Source organism: Schistocerca gregaria, chromosome 1 (genome assembly GCF_023897955.1).
Source record: "Schistocerca gregaria isolate iqSchGreg1 chromosome 1, iqSchGreg1.2, whole genome shotgun sequence".
NCBI lineage: Eukaryota > Metazoa > Arthropoda > Insecta > Orthoptera > Acrididae > Schistocerca > Schistocerca gregaria.
Window position 1 is genome coordinate 580,966,822 of NC_064920.1, and position 21,727 is coordinate 580,988,548.

At 38.0% G+C, this 21,727-nt stretch overlaps 1 protein-coding gene across 1 annotated transcript in view; it reads right to left on the reverse strand.

The window, feature by feature from the left end:
* Nucleotides 1–21,727, reverse strand: part of LOC126357108 (cullin-4A) — a 96,224-nt gene that overhangs the window by 66,262 nt on the left and 8,235 nt on the right. The window contains exons 2-3 of the mRNA XM_050007425.1: nt 633–806; nt 352–541 (exon numbers count right to left, since the gene is read on the reverse strand). Of these exons, the coding sequence (XP_049863382.1) occupies nt 352–541; nt 633–806 (364 nt within the window). The remainder of the gene's footprint in view (nt 1–351; nt 542–632; nt 807–21,727) is intronic.

Consider the following 21,727-nt stretch of genomic DNA (forward strand, 5'->3'; position numbering starts at 1 on the left):
TTTTGGGTACAATTTCACTAAAAGAAGTGATGAGTTGATAGGACATATCCTGAGGTATCGAGCAATAGTTTATTCAGCAATCAATGGCAGTATGGGGATAAACACTATACAGAGTGATCAAGGCTCCAATAAAGTAATCAGGTTCAAGTGGGTGCAGGCTGCAGTAGTTACGTAGAGACACAAAGACTTGCACAGACAGACTAGCGTGGAGAGCTGCATGAATCTCTGCCTATGTTTCCTGAACTTTGGAAGTTTTATTCTATTTTAATTTGTAATTTAAGAGTGGGATTCCTTAATTCTAACTTTTAAGAAGCACTAAAAATCTAATTTCAATTTCTAAATTTCACTTACCATATAGAATGAATTGTGGGATTCTGTAAAACATAAGTCCTATCGAGGTATAAGAAGATACTTCTAACCATTATCATCTGCTGACAATGGGACTGCCAACATTCATTCATCTTCTTTAAAAATATTTGTCTGTCCATAGATTCTGCCATGAACTGTTCGATGTTTGCCTTCACATGCTGTTCTGTGAGAGCTGTATAGTAAGAATAGTTTCCAACTTAACAATAAATGTACATGAATGTACAAGATTACACACATATATAGGTACAAAGCCAAGAACATACCTGTAAGATTAACATACAGAGTAGATGCCATTTTGTGATTGCACATATTTTCAACTGCCTGATACAGCTCTTCAAGACTATAGCGTATGGATTTTGATGTTTGAATTGCAATAACAGCTTCTTTCAGTTTTTCCCATGTTCTTTCTTGATAATTATCTGGAAGTTTTGGTTTTTCTGAAAACAAATAACAATGAAATGAATGTCTAACATTATAGAATATTATTTCATCATCAAGTTTTTCCTACTTATGCTGTTTTACAGAATGATCATAATAACTGAGCAAAAATGTCTTATAAACAGAAAGTCTTTTACTACTAAAATATAAACAGAACAGTAAAATTTAATATCTTAACTGTCCCTGTTTCTTGCCAGTTTCTTTTTATTTGAGTCAATAACAAAATATAGTGTCTACTTATTATAGGCATACATTTATACAACTGGTTACCATGACACAGGAATTGTATAAGGAAAGTCCTGCTAGTGAAGCATAAAAACATCATCTCTACTTTAACATCACATTACTTGTGTTTCATTGACATGACGGCTGGAAACTATTCCAGCATTACCTTCTGTCAGTCTGATTATATCTGCTGTAAACCATATTAATCCAAGCCTGAGAATCTGAAATTTTCTGTATTTCCAATTTTACTTTTTTCAGATAAGAAACCAAGCAGTTCAACACGCTGTAGGCCTACTATTCTGGGACACATCGCCAGAACTATCCCTTCGTCTTTTACCCAAATTCATGTATAATTGACTTCATAATTAGTGGACACAAGCACATATTTGTTGATAAATTTTTGCCTCGGAGACTACTTTGATGGATACAATAATTATTAAGAGAGTCTTGGTATAATTAAGCATTAAATAACAAACAAAGCATATATTATTGCTATGCTTGTAGGCAGTACACCACAAACATGTCAGCCTTGTACATCCAGTGAGACATCTACCATTTATCTTTGACTAGCAAACAATCACAACTGAATCAACTCAAGTGTCTCATAAATTTATTTAACTGGAGCATTAGTATATGGGGCAAGTGTTAACTGCCTCTTGTCTGCATGCAAATGAAAGCTGTTTTGTACCAAACAACCTCTTAAAATTGATAGTAATCTGTATATCTCTCCACTGACTATTTTTCATTATTGACTTGCTGTTCTGATTCTCTAGATCAAGTTTCTCTGCTATCTTGCTGTATCCATAATTAATCTGTCATTTGAAAAACAGCAAAAGAGTGTACATTCAATCACACAATGCTAACCAGACCTATAATGAAGCGTGCACCTTTTTATAAATCCACATTTATACTCTGCAGGCCTTGTTCCATTAACAAAACATGGCACAAAGAGTGACTGCAGTTAAGCCTCTATATTGAGCTTTAATACATCTGATTTTGCCACAGTCAATAATTCACAAGTTGTATGTTGAGGAGGCTGCCCTCCCCCTCTCTCCTTTCCCTTCCCCCATGAATCAAGGACCTTGCTGAGAAAGGGTGTCTTGTGTGCCTCAAAAATACAGATGAATAAACTGAAGTTAGATATAATGGGAATTAGTGAACTTCAGTGGCAGGAGGAATAAGACTTATGGTTAGGTGAATACAGGGTTATAAACAGAAAATCAAACAGTGGTAACGCAGGAGAATGTCATCAGCATAGTGAGCCCACTATTGTAGCCAAGATACATGTAAAGCCAACACCCACCACAGTAGTACAAGTTTATATGCGAACTATCTCCCACAGATGAAGAGATTGGAAAAATGTAAGATGAAACAAAAGAAATAATTCAGATAGTTAACAGAAAGGAAAATTTAATAGTGATGAGGGACTATATGGGCTGGTGCAAAGCAATGAAACAAAAACTCCACATGGTAGAATTTTGCATAGAGCATAATTTAATCATGGCTAACACCTGGTTTATTAATCATGAGAGAAGTTTATATATGCGAAGGAGACGTGTAGGCACTGGACGGTTTAAGGCTAATACATAAAAGCACCACAAAGATTTTGGAACCAGATTTTAACTGGTAACACATTTCCAGGACAGATGTGAACTCTGACCATAATTTAATAGTTATGAACTGTACATTAAAACTGGAGAATTTGCAAAAAGATAAAGAATTAAGCAGACAGGACCTGAATAAGTAGAAAGAACCAGCAGTTGTTGAGAGTTTCAAATGAGGCATTAAGGAACAACTGAAACAAGGGAAATAAATACAGTGGAAGATGAATAGGAAGCTCTGTGAGTGAACACATCAGAGGAGCAAGTAAGTAAAAAGACAAAGGTCTAGTGGAAACCCTTAGATATCAAGGGATATATTAAACTTAACTAATGAAAAGAGAAAATATGAAAAGGTAGCAAATGATGTACGCGAAAAAGAATACATCCATCCAAAAATTAGTGACAGATAGTGCAAACAAGCTAAGCAGGAATAGCCAGAAGATAAATGCAAGGCTACAGAAGCATATATAGCTATGAGACAGATCTACATCTATATAATTGCTCTAAAATCCACAATTAATGACTGGCAGAGGGTTCATCAAAGCACTTCCAGGTTTTTCCTCTACCATTTCACTCTCAAACAGCACAAGAGAAAAACAAACACTTATATCTTCCCATGTGATTTCTGATATTTCTTTTTTTTTATTATGATCATCATTCCGGCCTATGAAAGCAGGTGCCAACAAAATATTTTTACACTCTTAGAAAAAAATTGGGGACTGGAATTTCATGAGAAGATCCTGCCATGACAAAAATCATCTTTGTTTTAATGACTGATATCCCAATTTGTGTATCATATCCACAGCACTCTCCCCCCTACTTTGCAATAATACAAAACAAGGAACTTTTTCAGTGTCCTTTATCAATTCTATCTGATGTGGGTCCCACATTGCACAGCAATACTTACTGCATTTTCTACATGTTCTGTTAATAAATTGCTGCGTTTGGCTTGCTTTCCCCATAACATTATTTATGTGATCATTTAACTTTAAGTTACTTGTAATTGTAATCCTCAAGTATTTAGTTGAATTTACAGCCTTCAGCTTTGTGTGTTTTATACTGTAACAGAAATTTAGAGGAATCCTTTTAATATTCATGTGGATGACAATCACACTTATTAGTTATAATCATCATCTGCCCTTTTTGTGCTATACAGATATCTTGTCTTAATTGTTTTGCAATTTGTTCTGATCATAAGCAAACAATCTAAGAGGACTGTTCAGGCTGTCTCCTAAATCGTTTATATACAGATTAGGAACAGCAAATGGTCTATAATACTTTTTTGGGGAACATCTGGCATTACTTCCATTTTACTCAATGACTTTCGGTCAATTACTACAAACTGTCACCCTCCCAACAGGAAACTACGAATCCAGTTGCACAACCGAGATGACACTCCATAGGCACGTAATTAAATCAGAAGCTGCTTGTGAGGAACAGTCTCAATAGCCTTCTCGAAATCTAAAAATATGGAATCAATTGCCATCCACTGTCAATAACACTCATATAGGTACTGCCTACAAGAAAATTAAAGAGGCCGTTGGAGAAAAGAGAACCAACTGTATGATTATCAAAAGCTCAGATGTAAAACCAGTACTATCCACAGAAGAGGTAGCTGAAAAGTGGAAGAAATACACAGAGGCGCTATACAAGGGAGAGCAACCTGATGGCACTCTTATAGAGAGGAAGAGGGAGTAGATGGAAGACAAGGTGGGAGATATGGCACTGCGAGAAGAATTGGACAGAGCACTGAAAGCCCCAAAGTGGGGGGGGGGGGGGGGGAGGGGGGGCTGGACTAGACGACATTCCCTCAAAACAACTGATGTCCTTGGGAGAACCACCCTCAACAAGACTAATCTGCCTGGTGTAAGAATGTAACAATTTCAAGCAGGTGCTGATAGACGTGAATATTACCGTACCATCAGTTTAATAAGTCATATTTGCAAAACACTGAAATTATTTACACTAAAACAAAACCCTCAAGGAAGATAAGTTTGGGTTCCAGAGAAACTTAGGAACATACAAAACAATACTGTCCTTACAATGTATCTTAGAAGATTAGTTAAGGAAAGGCAAACTTAAGTTAGTAACTTTTGTAGATTTAGAGAAAGCTTTGGACAGTGTTGCCTGGAAAGCACTTTTTGAAATTCTAAAAGCAGCAAGGTTAAAATACAGGGTGCGAAAGTTATGCACAACTTGAACAGAAACCAGACTGCAGTTCTAAGAGTCGAAGAGCATGAAAGGAAACCAGTGATTGAGAAGAGAGTGAGACAAAGTTGTAATCTATTCATGATGTTATTCAGTCTCTACATTGATGCAGCAGTGAAGAGAAACCCAGAAAAAATAGGAGAAGGAATTAAAGGTCTGGGAGACGAAACAAGAACTTCAATGTTTGCTGGTGACACTTTCATTCTGTTAAGAGACAGCAAAGGACTTGGAAGATCAGCTCAATGGAACAGACAGTGCCTTAAAAAGAGGATTAAGATAAATAGGAACAACAGTGAAACAAGAGTAAAGGAATGTAGCCGAATTACATCAGGTGATGCTGAGGGGATAAGATTACGAAATGAGGCACTAACACTAAAAACAGTAGATGAGTTATTGTATTTGGGCAATAAAATACCTGATGACGACCAAAGCAGAGATAATATAATCTGCAGACTGGCAAAGGCAAGAAACATGTTTCTGAAGAAGAAAAATATAAATTTAAGAGTTATGACTCTTCTGAAAATACTTATCAGATGTATAGTGAAGTGAAAACGTGGACGTTTAGCAGGTCATAAAAGGCATAATCTGTATCATTTCAGGTAGTCTGGTTACCTTCATAGTCTCGGATGTTATTGAATTTAGCATACGTTAAAATTCACGAGCAAATAAATTTAAAAAAAAAAAAAATCCTTCCCGGGATACAGGCCTCACAAATGAACTGTGATCATCATTTTGAATATGCGAATTATGAAAAAAATTTCTAAAACATCTCTGGAACAGTTCGATATTTTGTTGGAGGTTTTTTTTAAAAAAAATGATAACTGCTTTATGATTACAAAGAAATCCTCCATTTGGACTTATATAACATTGTTTTTCTGTTGATTAGTACCGTATAGTTCTACATTCCCTGAAAAGGAAAGCTCCGACTTAAGTTGAACATGTTTCATTTCAAAAAAAAAAATTTTTTTTTAACTTTCAGGTGTAAGGTATGTCTTTACTGAAGTTGTTTCTTGCTAATTTCTCTGCTATAATGTCTATTTCTATTGTCTTTATTGCATTTATTTCTTAAACTTTGTTTCAGTTTCTTGTCAGGGTATTTTTTTGGGGTGGATGTTCATTGCAGGTTTCTGTATTTTAGTTGTGCAGTGTTAATTTGTTTATTGAAGAGACTTCTAGGAAATCTGTGACTATCCAGTGAGTTCTGTGTTTTAGTGATAAATTTGCCAGTTGACACAGTTGCAGTGTGTTTTGTGAAAAGAACTGTTTGAAATGTCTTCTGACTGAGTCCACAGGAGAGTGAAATGTCCTGACTATTTGTGTATAAAAAAAAAAAAAAGGGACAGACAGACAAACTTTGTTCAGGTTGGGAATAAGTGTTCTCATTTGAAGACTCTGTTTCAAAGTGAAGATGTTTCCAGTGACGACTTTTTGTGTTCTACATGTTTCGACAGAATAACAACAACGATAGTATCTGAACAAGGTGAGGCCTCCCATGGTGCAGATTTTGCATCAAAAGACTAAGAATTAAATACCATGAATCACTCAACTAAAGAGGTACGTATTAGTGCTTTTAAAAAACTGTGGTTAGCGAAGTCGAGTCGTAAGCTCTACGGATCAAGAAAGCGCATAGAAATTACTAACGCTATGGATGAGTACACTACAGCAAAACTGACCACACTCTTCAAAGTAAGAACTCCCTCTTCGGAAGAAAATGAACCAAAGCACTCTTGGACCTTTTGCAAGGAATTTTTCACAAATATCAATTCAGATGTTGAATATTGTGCATCCTACAGTGAAAAGGTGCAAGTTTTAACTATTATTCCTGAGACATATCAAAGAAAATAATTTTGAACCACATCAATCAGTATCAAAGTACATGGTAGACAAGTCAAGAAATGTGAGGTCTGTAAAAGGAGTCTTTGGAAGACCAGGCCCCTTTGCTGAGAACTGGTCTGTAATTCTCCCACAAGAAGTACAAGAGCATAATTGGAGTAATGACCAAGTTTCCATTTTTACAGGATTGACATATTTTCAAAACAAAACCACAAGTGTTGCAGTTATAAGTGATGACACAGGACATGACTCAATACATGCTTTGCCAGCAATGTGCAAAATTCTTCTACTGCAAATAGGAGCAGAGAAGATGATCATTATTACTGATGGTGCCCGCAGTAATTTTAAATATTATTACCAGCTGTTTGAATTGAGTAAGTCACTTGTGCCATCTGACTGGGTATACAGTGCTACTGGTCACAGGAAGGGCCTTGTGATGGTGTAGGAGGCCTGCTAAAGCACTGTGCTACAAAACATAATCCTTCCAGACCAAATACAGCAGCAATTCAGAACACTGAGGATTTTATGAGAGTTGTGGAATCTGTAAAAGGAGTCTTTGGAAGAGGAAATTGAAAAATTCCATGAGCAGAAAAAAGAAGAATGGTCCAAACAACAACTCCTGTGAAAGAAATTCAGAAGACACATTTCTGGACTGAAAGTAATGGGCGAATTCATACTGCACGCACTTTAAAGAGCAAGAAAGAAGAAATTTCGATTGTTTGGCCAACACCTCAGAAACAGCAGGATAATATTCAGAGTCACAACCAGAGAAGGTGTGTGTGTGTGTGTGTGTGTGTGTGTGTGTGTGAGAGAGAGAGAGAGAGAGAGAGAGAGAGAGAGAGAGAGAGAGAGAGAGAGAGAGAGAGAGAGAGAGACTGGTGGATTGCAGAGATTATAGACACCAGTTATGAGTTAAATGAAATTGTAGTGATCTTTATGCTACCACGTGGACCAGCTGCTGAATATAGGTTTCCAGCTGAAGGACAGCACCAACGCCATCAGTGCTCACTTCCTGTTCACAGTGTTTTGAAGATTGTAAGTGCGCCAGTTCCTATTGGTTCAACAGGAAGGCATCACTCTATATCAAAGGAAGATGCTGAAGAAGCAGAATACTTTTAGTTCATTGACTGTCTAATTTCAGTACAAAACAGAGTGCACAGAAGTTGTATAAATTGAAACCTTTAGGTCTTTGGACCTTTCACAAATATTTTGAAACCATTTACAATGCTTGAAAAATGAGTCTCTCACTACCCTTCCAAAACTAAAATTATGTTAAATAAGACTAGGTTTTGATTTTTATGAGGCTTATGTGGCAATGTGGTCATAAAAAATGTTTTATGTATGGCAAAAATTTCAATTGTTTATAAAACCTGTTCATCCTAAAAGTAAAAGCTCTCCTTTTCAGTGACTATAGAACTGTATGGTACTAATCAACAGTAAAATAATCAAAATATTATGACTTGGTTTTTTTTTCGAAAAAAAATTTGCATGTATTATAAAAAAAAGATGAAAATGCTATAGTAAAAGAACATTGACAGATAAGCCCAAATGGAGGATTTGTTTTTGATCATAAAGCAATTATCTTTCAAATAAAAAGAAACCAACAAAATATCTAGAACTGTTTCCTAAATTTGCATCTTCAAAGTGGTATGCACAGGATTATCTTTGGACGGCTGTATCTTGGAGCAGAATTATATATATATATATATATATATATATATATATATATATATATATATATATATATTTTTTTTTTTTTTTTTTTGACGAAACATAAATATACGTTTTCCTTACTTAGTCCTTCATTTTAATATATGCTAACATCCAAAACTATGAAGGTAAGAGTTTTTCCCAGCTATCTGAACTGGTATGAGCTATGCCACGAGAAAAAAATAATAAAGGTAGAATCTCTTGAAATGTAGTGCTACAGAAGCATGTTGAAAATGTGATGGGTAGGTAGAGTAACTTGTGAGAGATACTGAAGCAAATTGGGGGACAAAATAAATCTGTCACAATACTTGACTAAAAGAAGGGATCAGTTAGTAGGATATATTCTGAGACATCTAGGAATCATCATTTTAACACTGGAAGGAGGTGCAGAGGGTAAAAATTGTAGATGGAGTAATACAGTAAGTAGGTTCAAATGGACTGTAGGCTGCTGTAGTTACTTGGAGATGAAGATACTTGCATAGGATAGAGTAACATGGAGAGCTGCATCAAACCAGTCTTTACACTGAAGATCATCAACAACAACACCACATGTAAGAGGGAAGAGTAAAAAGTTGCTCCACTCATTTTGGAAATCGAGTTCAAGAAATTATATCTACATATCACACACAGCCTATCCTACAGTCTACTACTACAGTTAGTTTAGCATCTCCATAATGTTCTTATGCTTACTACACAAATCCGTTACAAAATGCTCTGTCTATAAATCCTACCTGGAGAATGTCCTATAGTGATGAACAGTATTCAAGAAATGGTCATACAAGTTGTTATCTAAGCTATCTTCTCATGAATGAATAACAAATTCCCTTCTGATTTTCTGAATGAATCTCAGTACAATACCCACATCTACATTTATACTCCACAAGCCACATTTCGGTGTGTGGTGGAAATTACTTTCTTCAGGGTCTTCTCGCTGGATGCACAGAAAGCAATACATCTGTCGAGTCTTTGAATTTTAACAATATACCATGCCAGTGTACAGAATGCCTCTCTTGCAGCACCTGCCATTGGGTTGGTTGACAATCTCTGTGACGTTTTTGTGCTCACTAAATGAACCTGTAACGAAATATGCTGCTCTTCTTTGCATCTTCTATATTTCCTCTGTCAGTCTTATCTGGTACGGATCCCATAATATGAGCAATTTTCAATTACTGGTCAAATAAGTTTTGTAAGATGCTTCCACTGTTGATGGACTACATTTCCTATGAATCTTCCAATGAATCCCAATCTGGCATTTAAAACTGAAGTGATATCAGGTGTTCCCCAGGGAAGCGTCCTGGGACCTCTACTGTTCCTGATCTATATAAATGACCTGGGTGACAATCTGAGCAGTTCTCTTAGACTGTTCGCAGATGATGCTGTAATTTACCGTCTAGTAAGGTCATCCGAAGACCAGTATCAGCTGCAAAGCGATTTAGAAAAGATTGCTGTATGGTGTGTCAGGTGGCAGTTGACGCTAAATAACGAAAAGTGTGAGATGATCCACATGAGTTCCAAAAGAAATCCGTTGGAATTAGATTACTCGATAAATAGTACAATTCTCAAGGCTGTCAATTCAACTAAGTACCTGGGTGTTAAAATTACGAACAACTTCAGTTGGAAGGACCACATAGATAATATTGTCGGGAAGGCGAGCCAAAGGTTGCGTTTCATTGGCATGACACTTAGAAGATGCAACAAGTCCACTAAAGAGACAGCTTACACTACACTCGTTCGTCCTCTCTTAGAATATTGCTGCGCGGTGTGGGATCCTTACCAGGTGGGATTGACGGAGGACATCGAAAGGGTGCAAAAAAAGGCAGCTCGTTTTGTATTATCGCATTATAGGGGGGAGAGTGTGGCAGATATGATACACGAGTTGGGATGGAAGTCATTACAGCATAGACGTTTTTCGTCGCGGCGAGACCTTTTTACGAAATTTCAGTCACCAACTTTCTCTTCCGAATGCGAAAATATTTTGTTGAGCCCAACCTACATAGGTAGGAATGATCATCAAAATAAAATAAGAGAAATCAGAGCTCGAACAGAAAGGTTTAGGTGTTCGTTTTTCCCGCTCGCTTTTCGGGAGTGGAATAGTAGAGAGATAGTACGATTGTGGTTCGATGAACCCTCTGCCAAGCACTTAAATGTGAATTGCAGAGTAGTCATATAGATGTAGATGTAGAATTTGTTCGGAATTCATTTTATGTGGTACCTCCACTTCCAGTTACTCCATACACATACTCCTGGATATTTTATGGAAGAAAATGCTTCCAGTGATTGTTCTGCAATTGTGTAATCATACAATACAGGGTCTTTCTACTGATGTATTCACAATACATTACATTTGTTTATGCTGAGGATCAATTGCCATTCTCTGCACCAAGTGTCAATCATCTGCAGGTGTTCCTGCATTTCGCTACAATTTTCTAGTGTCTAAACTCCTCTACATACAACAGCAACATCTGTGAGAAGCCTTACAGAACTTCAGGTGTTATCTACTAGGTCATTTAAACACACTGAAAATAATGGTCCTATAATGTTCTCCTAGGACACACATGAAGTTAGTTTTATGTCTGAAGACTTCTCTCTGTTCGGAATGACATGCTATGTACTGTTTGCCAGAAACTCTTCAATACAATCACACAGTTGGTCTGCAATGGCAATGGCGAACTGTGTTGAATACCTTCTAGAAGTCACCGAACACAGAAGTTATCTGGGCACCTGTATCTACTGCTTTCTGGATTACATGGATGAATAGAGGGAGTTGGGTTTCACGAAATTATTTTTTTCAGAACCCATGTTGGTTCCTAGAGGGGAGATATGTAGTCATTTCACTTTAAATGACTCCACTTTGAATATTAATAGCATTAGCCCACCAAACATAAAATAAAACGATAGCTATATCTTCATTCTATGTATGTAAAATAGGTTTCATTTGCGTATGTTGATGGTCACGTGTCACTTCCTGCATCATGTGTCCATCTTCTGCATTATTTCTGCATTTCTATATGAATGTCAAGTATGGTGATGTTTGGTTTGTGGGGCGCTCAATTGCGCAGTCATTAGTACCCATACTAAGTCCCAATTTTTACACAGTCCAATCTAGCTACTGTCAAGAATGATGATGATAAAATGATAAGGACAACATCCAGTCCCTGGGCAGAGAAAATCCCCAGCCCGGCCAGGAATCAAACTGGGAACCCATAACGTCAAGTGTAGTGACAGGCCATTCAAAGGAATCCTCTCTGAAAAATCTCGAGGATTTTGCAACATTATCCACCATTTTAATGAGGGCTGTGAGCCAACTGTAACTTTCTTTAACCAAATCTTATACTTACGAGATCCAACTGCGGGTCAGGTGTACCCTCAGGAGGCTAAATTCTTAGTACTCCTAACAGTAACAAATAATGGTATACGAAACTACCCTAGGTTTCACAATTATTAGCTGCCTCCTTGAAGAAGAAAAGGAAACAGTTTGAAGAAAGTTTAATATGTAAGGAAGATCACCCAGAATGTCTGACCACCTCATCCCCCCCCCCCCCCCCCCCAAAAGGGAAAAAGAAACACAGGTGGCTTTCTTTCAAGAAAATGATTTAAAAGTCAGCACATACATCTATGCTCTGCAAACCACCATAAGTGTAAGGCAGAGGGCACATCCCATTGTACCAGTTATTAGGGTTTCTTCCTGTTCTATTCACATGTGGAGTGTGGGAAGAATGATTGATTGAATGCCCCTGTGTGTCCAGCAATTATTCTTATCTTGTTCTCACGATACCTATTTGAGCGATATGTAGGAGGTTATAGTAGATTACTACAGTAATCATTTAAATCCAGTTCTTGAAACTTTGTTAATAGACTTTCCCAGGATATTTTATGTCTATCTTCAAGAGTCTTCCAATTCAGTTCCTTCAGTATCTCTCCGACACTCACCTATGGATCAAACAAACCTGTAACCATTCGTGCTGCGTTTCTCCGAATACGTTCAATATAATACCCTGCAAGGCCTGTCTGGTATGGGTTTCACACACTTGAGCAATATTCTGGAACTGATTGCATGAGTCATTTGAAAGCAATCTCCATTGTAGATTGGTTGCACTTCCCCAGTATACTTCCAATAAACTGAAGTCTACAACCTCCTTTACTCTTGTCTGAAACTATTTGATCATTCCATTTCATATCTCTACAAAGTGTTACTCTCGCATATTTGTATGAGTTGGTCAACCCCAACAGTGACTCACTGATATTATAGTCATAGGACACTACATGTTTTCATTTTGTGAAGTGCAAAATTTTACAAAGCTGCCAATTTCTGTACAACTTTGAAATCTTATCAAGATCTGACTGACAGTTTATGCAGCTTCTTTCAGATAGTACTTCATTACAGGTACCTGTATCATTTGCAAAAAGCCTGATTTTACTATTAATATTGTCTGCAAGGTCATTAATATGCAGAATGTACAGCAAGGGTCTCCACATACTTCCCTGGGGCAGTACTGAAGTTGCTTCTACACCTGATGATCAGTCACCATCCAAGATAACACCCTGCTGTGTTGTCCCTAACAAATAGCCCTCAATCTGGTCAAAAATTGTACTTGATATCCCATAAGATTGAACTTTTTACAATAAGAGTAGGTGTAGTATTGAACCAAAAGCTTTTTGGAAATCAAAAACTACTGCATCTACCTGACTGCCTTGATCCAAAGTTTTCAGCATGTAAAAAAAAAAAGGGGGGGGCATTACAGAGGTCATCGTGTTCAAAATACCTCATTATGTTTGGGCTCACAATATGGCCTAAGATTCCACAACAAATCATTGTCAAGGATATTGGATGGTAGTTCTGGGCTCACTTCTACTACCCTTCTTGTAGACACGTATAACCTGGGCCCTTCTCCAAGAACTGAGCACAGTTTTTATTCAAGGGATCTACAAAATATTATAGTTAAATGAAGGGCTAACTCACCAATAAATTCAGTATAGAAACTGACCGGGATTCCATCGGGCCCTGGAGCTTTGTTCAATTTTGAAGATTTCAGCTGTTTCTCAACACCTCACCACCCTCAATTTTTCCTGTCTCATTCATTACAGACTGTATGTTAACTTTGGTGCCACTAACAGCCTTTACATGTGACTCTAATTTCTTTCGGTTCTGTGAAAGATCACTTGACAATATTCTGGTTGGTGAAAGCTATCTTCCTTTTCCTGGTAGCCTTTACCCACTTTATCAAACATTCTTTCAGGATTATAGCTGTGATCATGAATACGGAAACTATCTACTGGCTAATTAAAGCTTCCACTTTCTTGGTCTGCGTGCACATGACTGTATTTTTATTTTGACTGTTACAGGAGTTACGAAATGGGTTTCATTTACACCATTTTCTGGCTCCTGGGGAAATCAATAGAGCAGAGGCTACTTGACTACATCCTTTTTTTTCTTTGTTTCATGCCAAGCATAAAAAGCAACCCTTTCGTTTGTCTGGGCTTGGGAATCAATCGTTATGCACAAATTGTACAGACAAACCAATATGGAGAGCTTTGGTATTGGCCAATTCTCTTGTACATCAAAACTTATTTTAGCCCCATTTGTATTTTCTTCCTTTATTGTGGAATGCAACTTCTTTTGTGTGAAGTTTGTACAGTCTGTGGTTGTATTAACTGATTCTTTTTCTCCACATCTTCCTTTAGAGAGTCTGTCTTTGGACACCCTGGATGTTGCTTGAAATGTTGCAGCACATACAGGTACTATCTGGTCACCTTTTTCCCTTATGCTGTATGTTACTGAAACATTATTCCTGCATTTTGTTTCTTTTTTGATGTTCCTTCTCCCTGACAAAGTTGGCTCAAACTGAGAAATAATCAGGAGTTCATGTTTTTGTGTAAACTACTAACTTATTTCTATTGTTGGTTCTGGTGGCTCTAGTGGCAAGTGCTTTTGCAAAAAACACTCTGACATTCTCACTGACAATGATGTCCTACACTGCTATTCTCCCCTCAGGTCTCCCAGAAGAAAAGCACAGTTTGCAGTTATTGACTTTTGCTTCAACTGGCTGAGAGCAAGTATCAAGTTTTGCAAAAACTTATACATCTCAACACCCTATAATAACAACAAATATAATCTTTTGACAAATCTGTTTCAATACGTCATGCCTGACAAAAAACTTTATTTGTAACTACAGAAATCTAAATTTTGAGCACCTGAGAATCCACCAACTTTTGGAAAAAATGATCCTCGATTGTCACTGTCAAGATTAGCCTAATACGTTCACACTGTGTGCAGTATTTTATCCACTTTGTTGCTTCTAAAGTACTAAATGAATTTAAACAGAGGACGAACAGGCTATCAAAGTATCATCTCATCTATATGCCAGCCATGACTGTTGCTTCTGTATTTGCCTTTATAAACACATATTCTGCTGATAAATAATCAAAACACAATGCTGGAAAATAAAACTCAACAGTAACCCTTGCTTAGAGTCATCAGCACATTTATGCATGTGCTGTAACAAGAAAAGATAACCTAGAATAACTGAGCTCTAAGTTTTAGCAACTGAAGACATCAAATTAATATAAGTCATTTTGAAAGTTTTGAGAAAGCAAATGAAAACTGTGTTTGTCCCAAATGCACCTCGTCGTCTCAGTGCACTAACTTCTGCATTGTGTGCAGCAGTAGGTTCTCTTGAAAGCATTTACTGAATGTATCATAAGGGGCCCTTATCATAAGGGGTTAAAAGTGTTTACACAAGCAGGTTCTGTCAATGTCGACAATCGTTCCTTTTCTACATCTACACTGCAAATCACCTGATTGTGTGTGGCAGAGGGTACTTCTGATACCACCAATTGATACCCCTTCCCTGATCAACTCTCAAATAGCACAGGGGAAGAATGACTTGTCTTTACACCACCTCTGTATTAGCTCTTAATTCCTGAAATTTCTCGTCATATTCATCTCATGAAATGTATGCTGGAGGAAATATGTTATCGGACTCTTCCCAGAAAGTGCTCTCTCAAAATTTCAAAAGAAAACCTCTCTGCAATGCACAACAACTTTCCTGTAGCATCTGTCACTGGAGTTTGTTGAGCACCTCTGTAATGCTTTGGCACTGACCAAATGACACTGCTCTCTCTCTCTCTCTCTCTCTCTCTCTCTCTCTCTCTCTCTCTGACAGTTAGATAAGCCATGACAAAGAAATCACATTTCCTTGAACATAAAGATTCCACAGCTCATATTATGAGCGTTACTAGGAAGAAGAACAAAACATTCAAACATTAGTTTCCTCTACAACAAGTGGTGAAGTGGACAGCTTTAATCTCAACATGTAAGAGGCTTTCGTGTCTACTAATGTGCCATGGAGCATGCTAAAGAACCCTACTTTTAAGAGCTTCCTGGATAATATCAGCAGTTTACCAGATGAGTCAACATTGCACAAAAATTATTTGTAACAGGTATATGAAAACACTACCACTGATACTAAAAGTGACATTGGTGACCATTGTGTTTGGTTTTTCACTTGACAACACCACTGACAGTTGTGACAGATTTATAGCTAATGTCATGGGGGAGGGAGGGAAATCACATACCACAGCACCAGGAAAATCCCACCAACTCCTGTGTAAACAATTGGAGAAGACAAAATCACAATACTGCAGCCCACTCTGTCATGGAATCCCTACACATACTACGGCCAGAAGATACAGATGAGCAATTTCTGTTGTTGGTGACAGACTGTGCTGCCTAAACATTTAAAGAGTAAGTAACACTGGAAGAATTCTATCCCAATATGATCCAGTGCACCTCGTTTATACCTGTAGCTTACACTGTGTATCAGAGGTAGTGTTGTTTGTTGTTGTTGTCTTCAGTCCTGAGACTGGTTTGGTGCAGCTCTCCATGCTACTCTATCCTGTGCAAGCTGCTTCATCTCCCAGTACCTACCGCAACCTACATCCTTCTGAATCTGCTTAGTGTACTCATCTCTCGGTCTCCCTCTACGATTTTTACCCTCCACACTGCCCTCCAATGCTAAATTTGTGATCCCTTGATGCCTCAAAACATGTCCTACCAACCGATCCCTTCTTCTAGTCAAGTTGTGCCACAAACTTCTCTTCTCCCCAATCCTATTCAATACCTCCTCATTAGTTACGTGATCTACCCATCTAATCTTCAGCATTCTTCTGTAGCACCACATTTCGAAAGCTTCTATTCTCTTCTTGTCCAAACTAGTTATCGTCCATGTTTCACTTCCATACATGGCTACACTCCAAACAAATACTTTCAGAAATGACTTCCTGATACATAAATCTATATTCGATGTTAACAAATTTCTCTTCTTCAGAAACGCTTTCCTTCCCATTGCCAGTCTACATTTTATATCCTCTCTACTTCGACCGTCATCAGTTATTTTACTTCCTAAATAGCAAAACTCCTTTACTACTTTAAGTGTCTCATTTCCTAATCTAATTCCCTCAGCATCACCCGATTTAATTTGACTACATTCCATTATCCTTGTTTTGCTTTTGTTGATGTTCATCTTATATCCTCCTTTCAAGACACTGTCCATTCCGTTCAACTGCTCTTCCAAGTCCTTTGCCGTCTCTGACAGAATTACAATGTCATCGGCGAACCTCAAAGTTTTTACTCCGTCTCCATGAATTTTAATACCTACTCCAAATTTTCCTTTTGTTTCCTTTACTGCTTGCTCAATATACAGATCGAATAACATCGGGGAGAGGCTACAACCCTGTCTCACTCCTTTCCCAACCACTGCTTCCCTTTCATGCCCCTCGACTCTTATGACTGCCATCTGGTTTCTGTACAAATTGTAAATAGCCTTTCGCTCCCTGTATTTTACCCCTGCCACCTTTAGAATTTGAAAAAGAGTATTCCAGTCAACATTGTCAAAAGCTTTCTCTAAGTCTACAAATGCTAGAAACGTAGGTTTGCCTTTTCTTAATCTTTCTTCTAAGATAAGTCGTAAGGTCAGTATTGCCTCACGTGTTCCAACATTTCGACGGAATCCAAACTGATCCTCCCCGAGGTCCGCATCTACCAGTTTTTCCATTCGTCTGTAAAGAATTCACGTTAGTATTTTGCAGCTGTGACTTATTAAACTGATAGTTCGGTAATTTTCACATCTGTCAGCACCTGCCTTCTTTGGGATTGGAATTATTATATTCTTCTTGAAGTCTGAGGGTATTTCGCCTGTCTCATACATCTTGCTCACCAGCTGGTAGAGTTTTGTCATGACTGGTTCTCCCAAGGCCGTCAGTAGTTCTAATGGAATGTTGTCTACTCCGGGAGCCTTGTTTCGACTCAGGTCTTTCAGTGCTCTGTCAAACTCTTCACGCAGTATCGTATCTCCCATTTCGTCTTCATCTACATCCTCTTCCATTTCCATAATATTGTCCTCAAGTACATCACCCTTGTATAAACCCTCTATATACTCCTTCCACCTTTCTGCCTTCCCTTCTTTGCTTAGAACTGGGTTGCCATCTGAGCTCTTGATATTCATACACGTGGTTCTCTTCTCTCCGAAGGTCTCTTTAATTTTCCTGTAGGCAGTATCTATCTTACCCCTAGTGAGATAAGCTTCTACATCCTTACATTTGTCCTCTAGCCATCGCTGTTTAGCCATTTTGCACTTCCTTTCATCAATTAAATTCAATATTTCTTCTGTTACCCAAGGATTTCTAGCAGCCCTCGTCTTTTTACCTACTTTATCCTCTGCTGCCTTCACTACTTCATCCCTCAGAGCTACCCATTCTTCTTCTACTGTATTTCTTTCCCCTATTCCTGTCAATTGTTCCCTTATGCTCTCCCTGAAACTCTGTACAACCTCTGGTTCTTTCAGTTTATCCAGGTCCCATCTCCTTAATTTCCCACATTTTTGCAGTTTCTTCAGTTTTAATCTACAGGTCATAACCAATAGATTGTGGTCCGAGTCCACATCTGCCCCTGGAAATGTCTTACAACTTAAAACCTGGTTCCTAAATCTCTGTCTTACCATTATATAATCTATTTGATACCTTTTAGTATCTCCAGGGTTCTTCCACGTATACAACCTTCTTTCATGATTCTTAAACCAAGTGTTAGCTACGATTAAGTTGTGCTCTGTGCAAAATTCTGCTAGGCGGCTTCCTCTTTCATTTCTTAGCCCCAATCCACATTCACCTACTATGTTTCCTTCTCTCCCCTTTCCTACACTCGAATTCCAGTCACCCATTACTATTAAATTATCATCTCCCCTCACTATCTGAATAATTTCTTTTATTTCATCGTACATTTCTTCAATTTCTTCATCATCTGCAGAGCTAGTTGGCATATAAACTTGTACTACTGTAGTAGGTGTGGGCTTCGTATCTATCTTGGCCACAATAATGCGTTCACTATGCTGTTTGTAGTAGCTTACCCGCATTCCTATTTTCCTATTCATTATTAAACCTACTCCTGCATTACCCCTATTTGATTTTGTGTTTATAATCCTGTAGTCACCTGACCAGAAGTCTTGTTCCTCCTGCCACCGAACTTCACTAATTCCCACTATATCTAACTTTAACCTATCCATTTCCCCTTTTAAATTTTCTAACCTACCTGCCCGATTAAGGGAGCTGACATTCCACGCTCCGATCCGTAGAACGCCAGTTTTCTTCCTCCTGATAACGACATCCTCCTGAGTAGTCCCCGCCCGGAGATCCGAATAGGGGACTATTTTACCTCCGGAATATTTTACCCAAGAGGATGCCATCATCATTTAATCATACAGTAAAGCTGCATGCCCTCGGGAAAAATTACGGCTGTAGTTTCCCCTTGCTTTCAGCCGTTCGCAGTACCAGCACAGCAAGGCCGTTTTGGTTAATGTTGCAAGGCCAGATCAGTCAATCATCCGGACTGTTGCCCCTGCAACTACTGAAAAGGCTGCTGCCCCTCTGCAGGAACCACACGTTTGTCTGGCCTCTCAACAGATACCCCTCCGTTGTGGTTGCACCTACGGTACGGCCATCTGTATCGCTGAGGCACGCAAGCCTCCCCACCAACGGCAAGGTCCATGGTTCATGTGGGGGGGGGGGGGGGGGGGTCAGAGGTAGTCACAAATCATTTTCCTGAAGCTGACACTACCATTTCCTCTGTTAAGGAAGTATTTCGCAAAGCTCCTACCCACACTCAGTACTTCAAGGAAATAGCTCCAAATATTCCCCACAATTGGACTCATACTTACACATTGAAGCACCTGACTATCGGTGGCTTTAATACTATGCCAAATGCTACCAAAAAGTCAAAGAGGTAGTACACACATTTAACTAGTGACAGCTTTTACTGAAAATGTCAAGATGGCCCTTAAGAATTACAAGTATGTTGCATCCTTAGCATTTTTAAGAGCTCACTTCCAACATCTACTTGTTACAATTCAATGTCAACAATCCACATCTCTATCACTGAAAGGTACTGTAGATGTTACCTCATAGGAGCATATATCTAGAGGAAATACCTGGTTCAGTGGGTACAGGTATGTATCACTAAATTAAGGAATATCTTTATAAGGAATTTCAGACATGAAGAAAGTGTCCGCCATTATTCAGGAGGAGGTGGAATGGATTGGAAAGCCACAAGCAACTCTGTCAATGAAGGACACACCACTGGCCTCTTGTGGTGTAGAGAGCTCTTTCTTTCTCAGCCCACAAATATTTACTGAGAGATAACAGATAAAGCTACACTTTACAAAACTTTGAAATGTGGTTAACTGTGTACTGAAATACCAAAAGTTAATATAAAATTGCTTGTTAGTTGGAGCTTTGGGCCACAGATAATGGTCACATATAAGTACACAAATCAACTGTGTTTTTTTATGTGAGTAATACCCCTTGCGGAGTTGCTAGTCTCCCATCGGGCACCTCCCTATGTGGCGGATCAGGGAAAGCCTCTTGGATATGGGTCACACTGGGGAATTGAAATATCAGAGCTGGACCACAAATAACAACATAAGGGGTGTCTGCACTCCAGAGGAGTCTGAATTCCACATTAGGGGTGGCCTGGAAAATAAGATTGACATTCTGTTCTGAAGCAAACAAAGTGATTATGCTTCTTACCTTTGATTCATGATGTGTGGCAGTAAGACAAAATGATCTGGACTTAAACTAGCCCCAAATTCAGATACCACTTTCAAATTTGCACCTATAGTTGTCATCGTTAGCAGATGAAAAGTCAGCAGAAACAGATGAAAATTAACTGGAGCATTGTTGGGTTAACTGCATTCAAGTAATCTCTCAAATTACTGTGGTGAACCAAATGGAAAACCAGATGGAATCGAGTTTTTATAAACAAAACCATAGTACACAAGATAGCGGCATTAGAAGGAACTTCAAACAGAATTGCACATTTGGTCATCAAAATATCAGAAAGATATAACATCCAAATAGTTCAAGCACACACACCTACCTCTAGTCAATCAAATGAAGAAACAGAATCCCTCTATGAGTGCCTGAAAAAAACATTTGATAAAGGGAGAGTGTGCTTTTATAAATTAGTAATTGGTGACTTAAGTGCTGAAGTTGGAATGTGAAATGAAGGTGATCCACTCACTAGCAACTATGGAAGAGATGAAAGGAATGATGGAAGTGAGAGACTGGTTTAATTTGCAAACTGTATGCAAACATCTCTTATGAATATGTTCCACATGAAACATACTAGTCGCAAATGGTCTTGGAGAGGTCCTAACTGTAAAGCAGAAAATTAAATAGACTTCAGTTTTACCAACAGGCCTCAGAGGTTTAAAGATGTCTCTGCACTGAACAGTTTCTGATTATTAAGAGCAAGATTTGAATTGAATACAAAAGATAAAAGTTTGAAACTAATTAAAGGAAAAAGAAAAATTTTAAATTTCAAAAATCTTGAGGAAGGGAATGAGGAATTTCAAGAAAGAATTTAAAGAAAAATAAAAATAAAATAAAAATGTAACGCTGAAGTAGTAACAAGGTGCTAATCACAAAAGCTGACGAAGTGGGACACTTATTCAGATCTCAAAACCAAAAAAAGAAGCTGACAAATAAAACAATAAGTTTGATGGCCATTAGAAAAAAAAAAAAAAAATAAAACAACCGAAGATGATAATAAGACAGAATATACAGAAGTGTGCAAGGCTCTGAGAAACAACATGAAAGAAGACATTGAAAAGTATGAAAAAGACACACTAAAAACCAGGCATGGAAAAAAACCCATCTAGTTTAAATGTCGCCAAGCAGAAGCTTATGATTGGAAAGAATCAGCTAATGGCATTAGACACAGATCAAGGTCAAATTACAGATAAAGAAAGAAATACTTTAATGTACTGAGAATTTTTAAAGTAGCTGCTAATGTG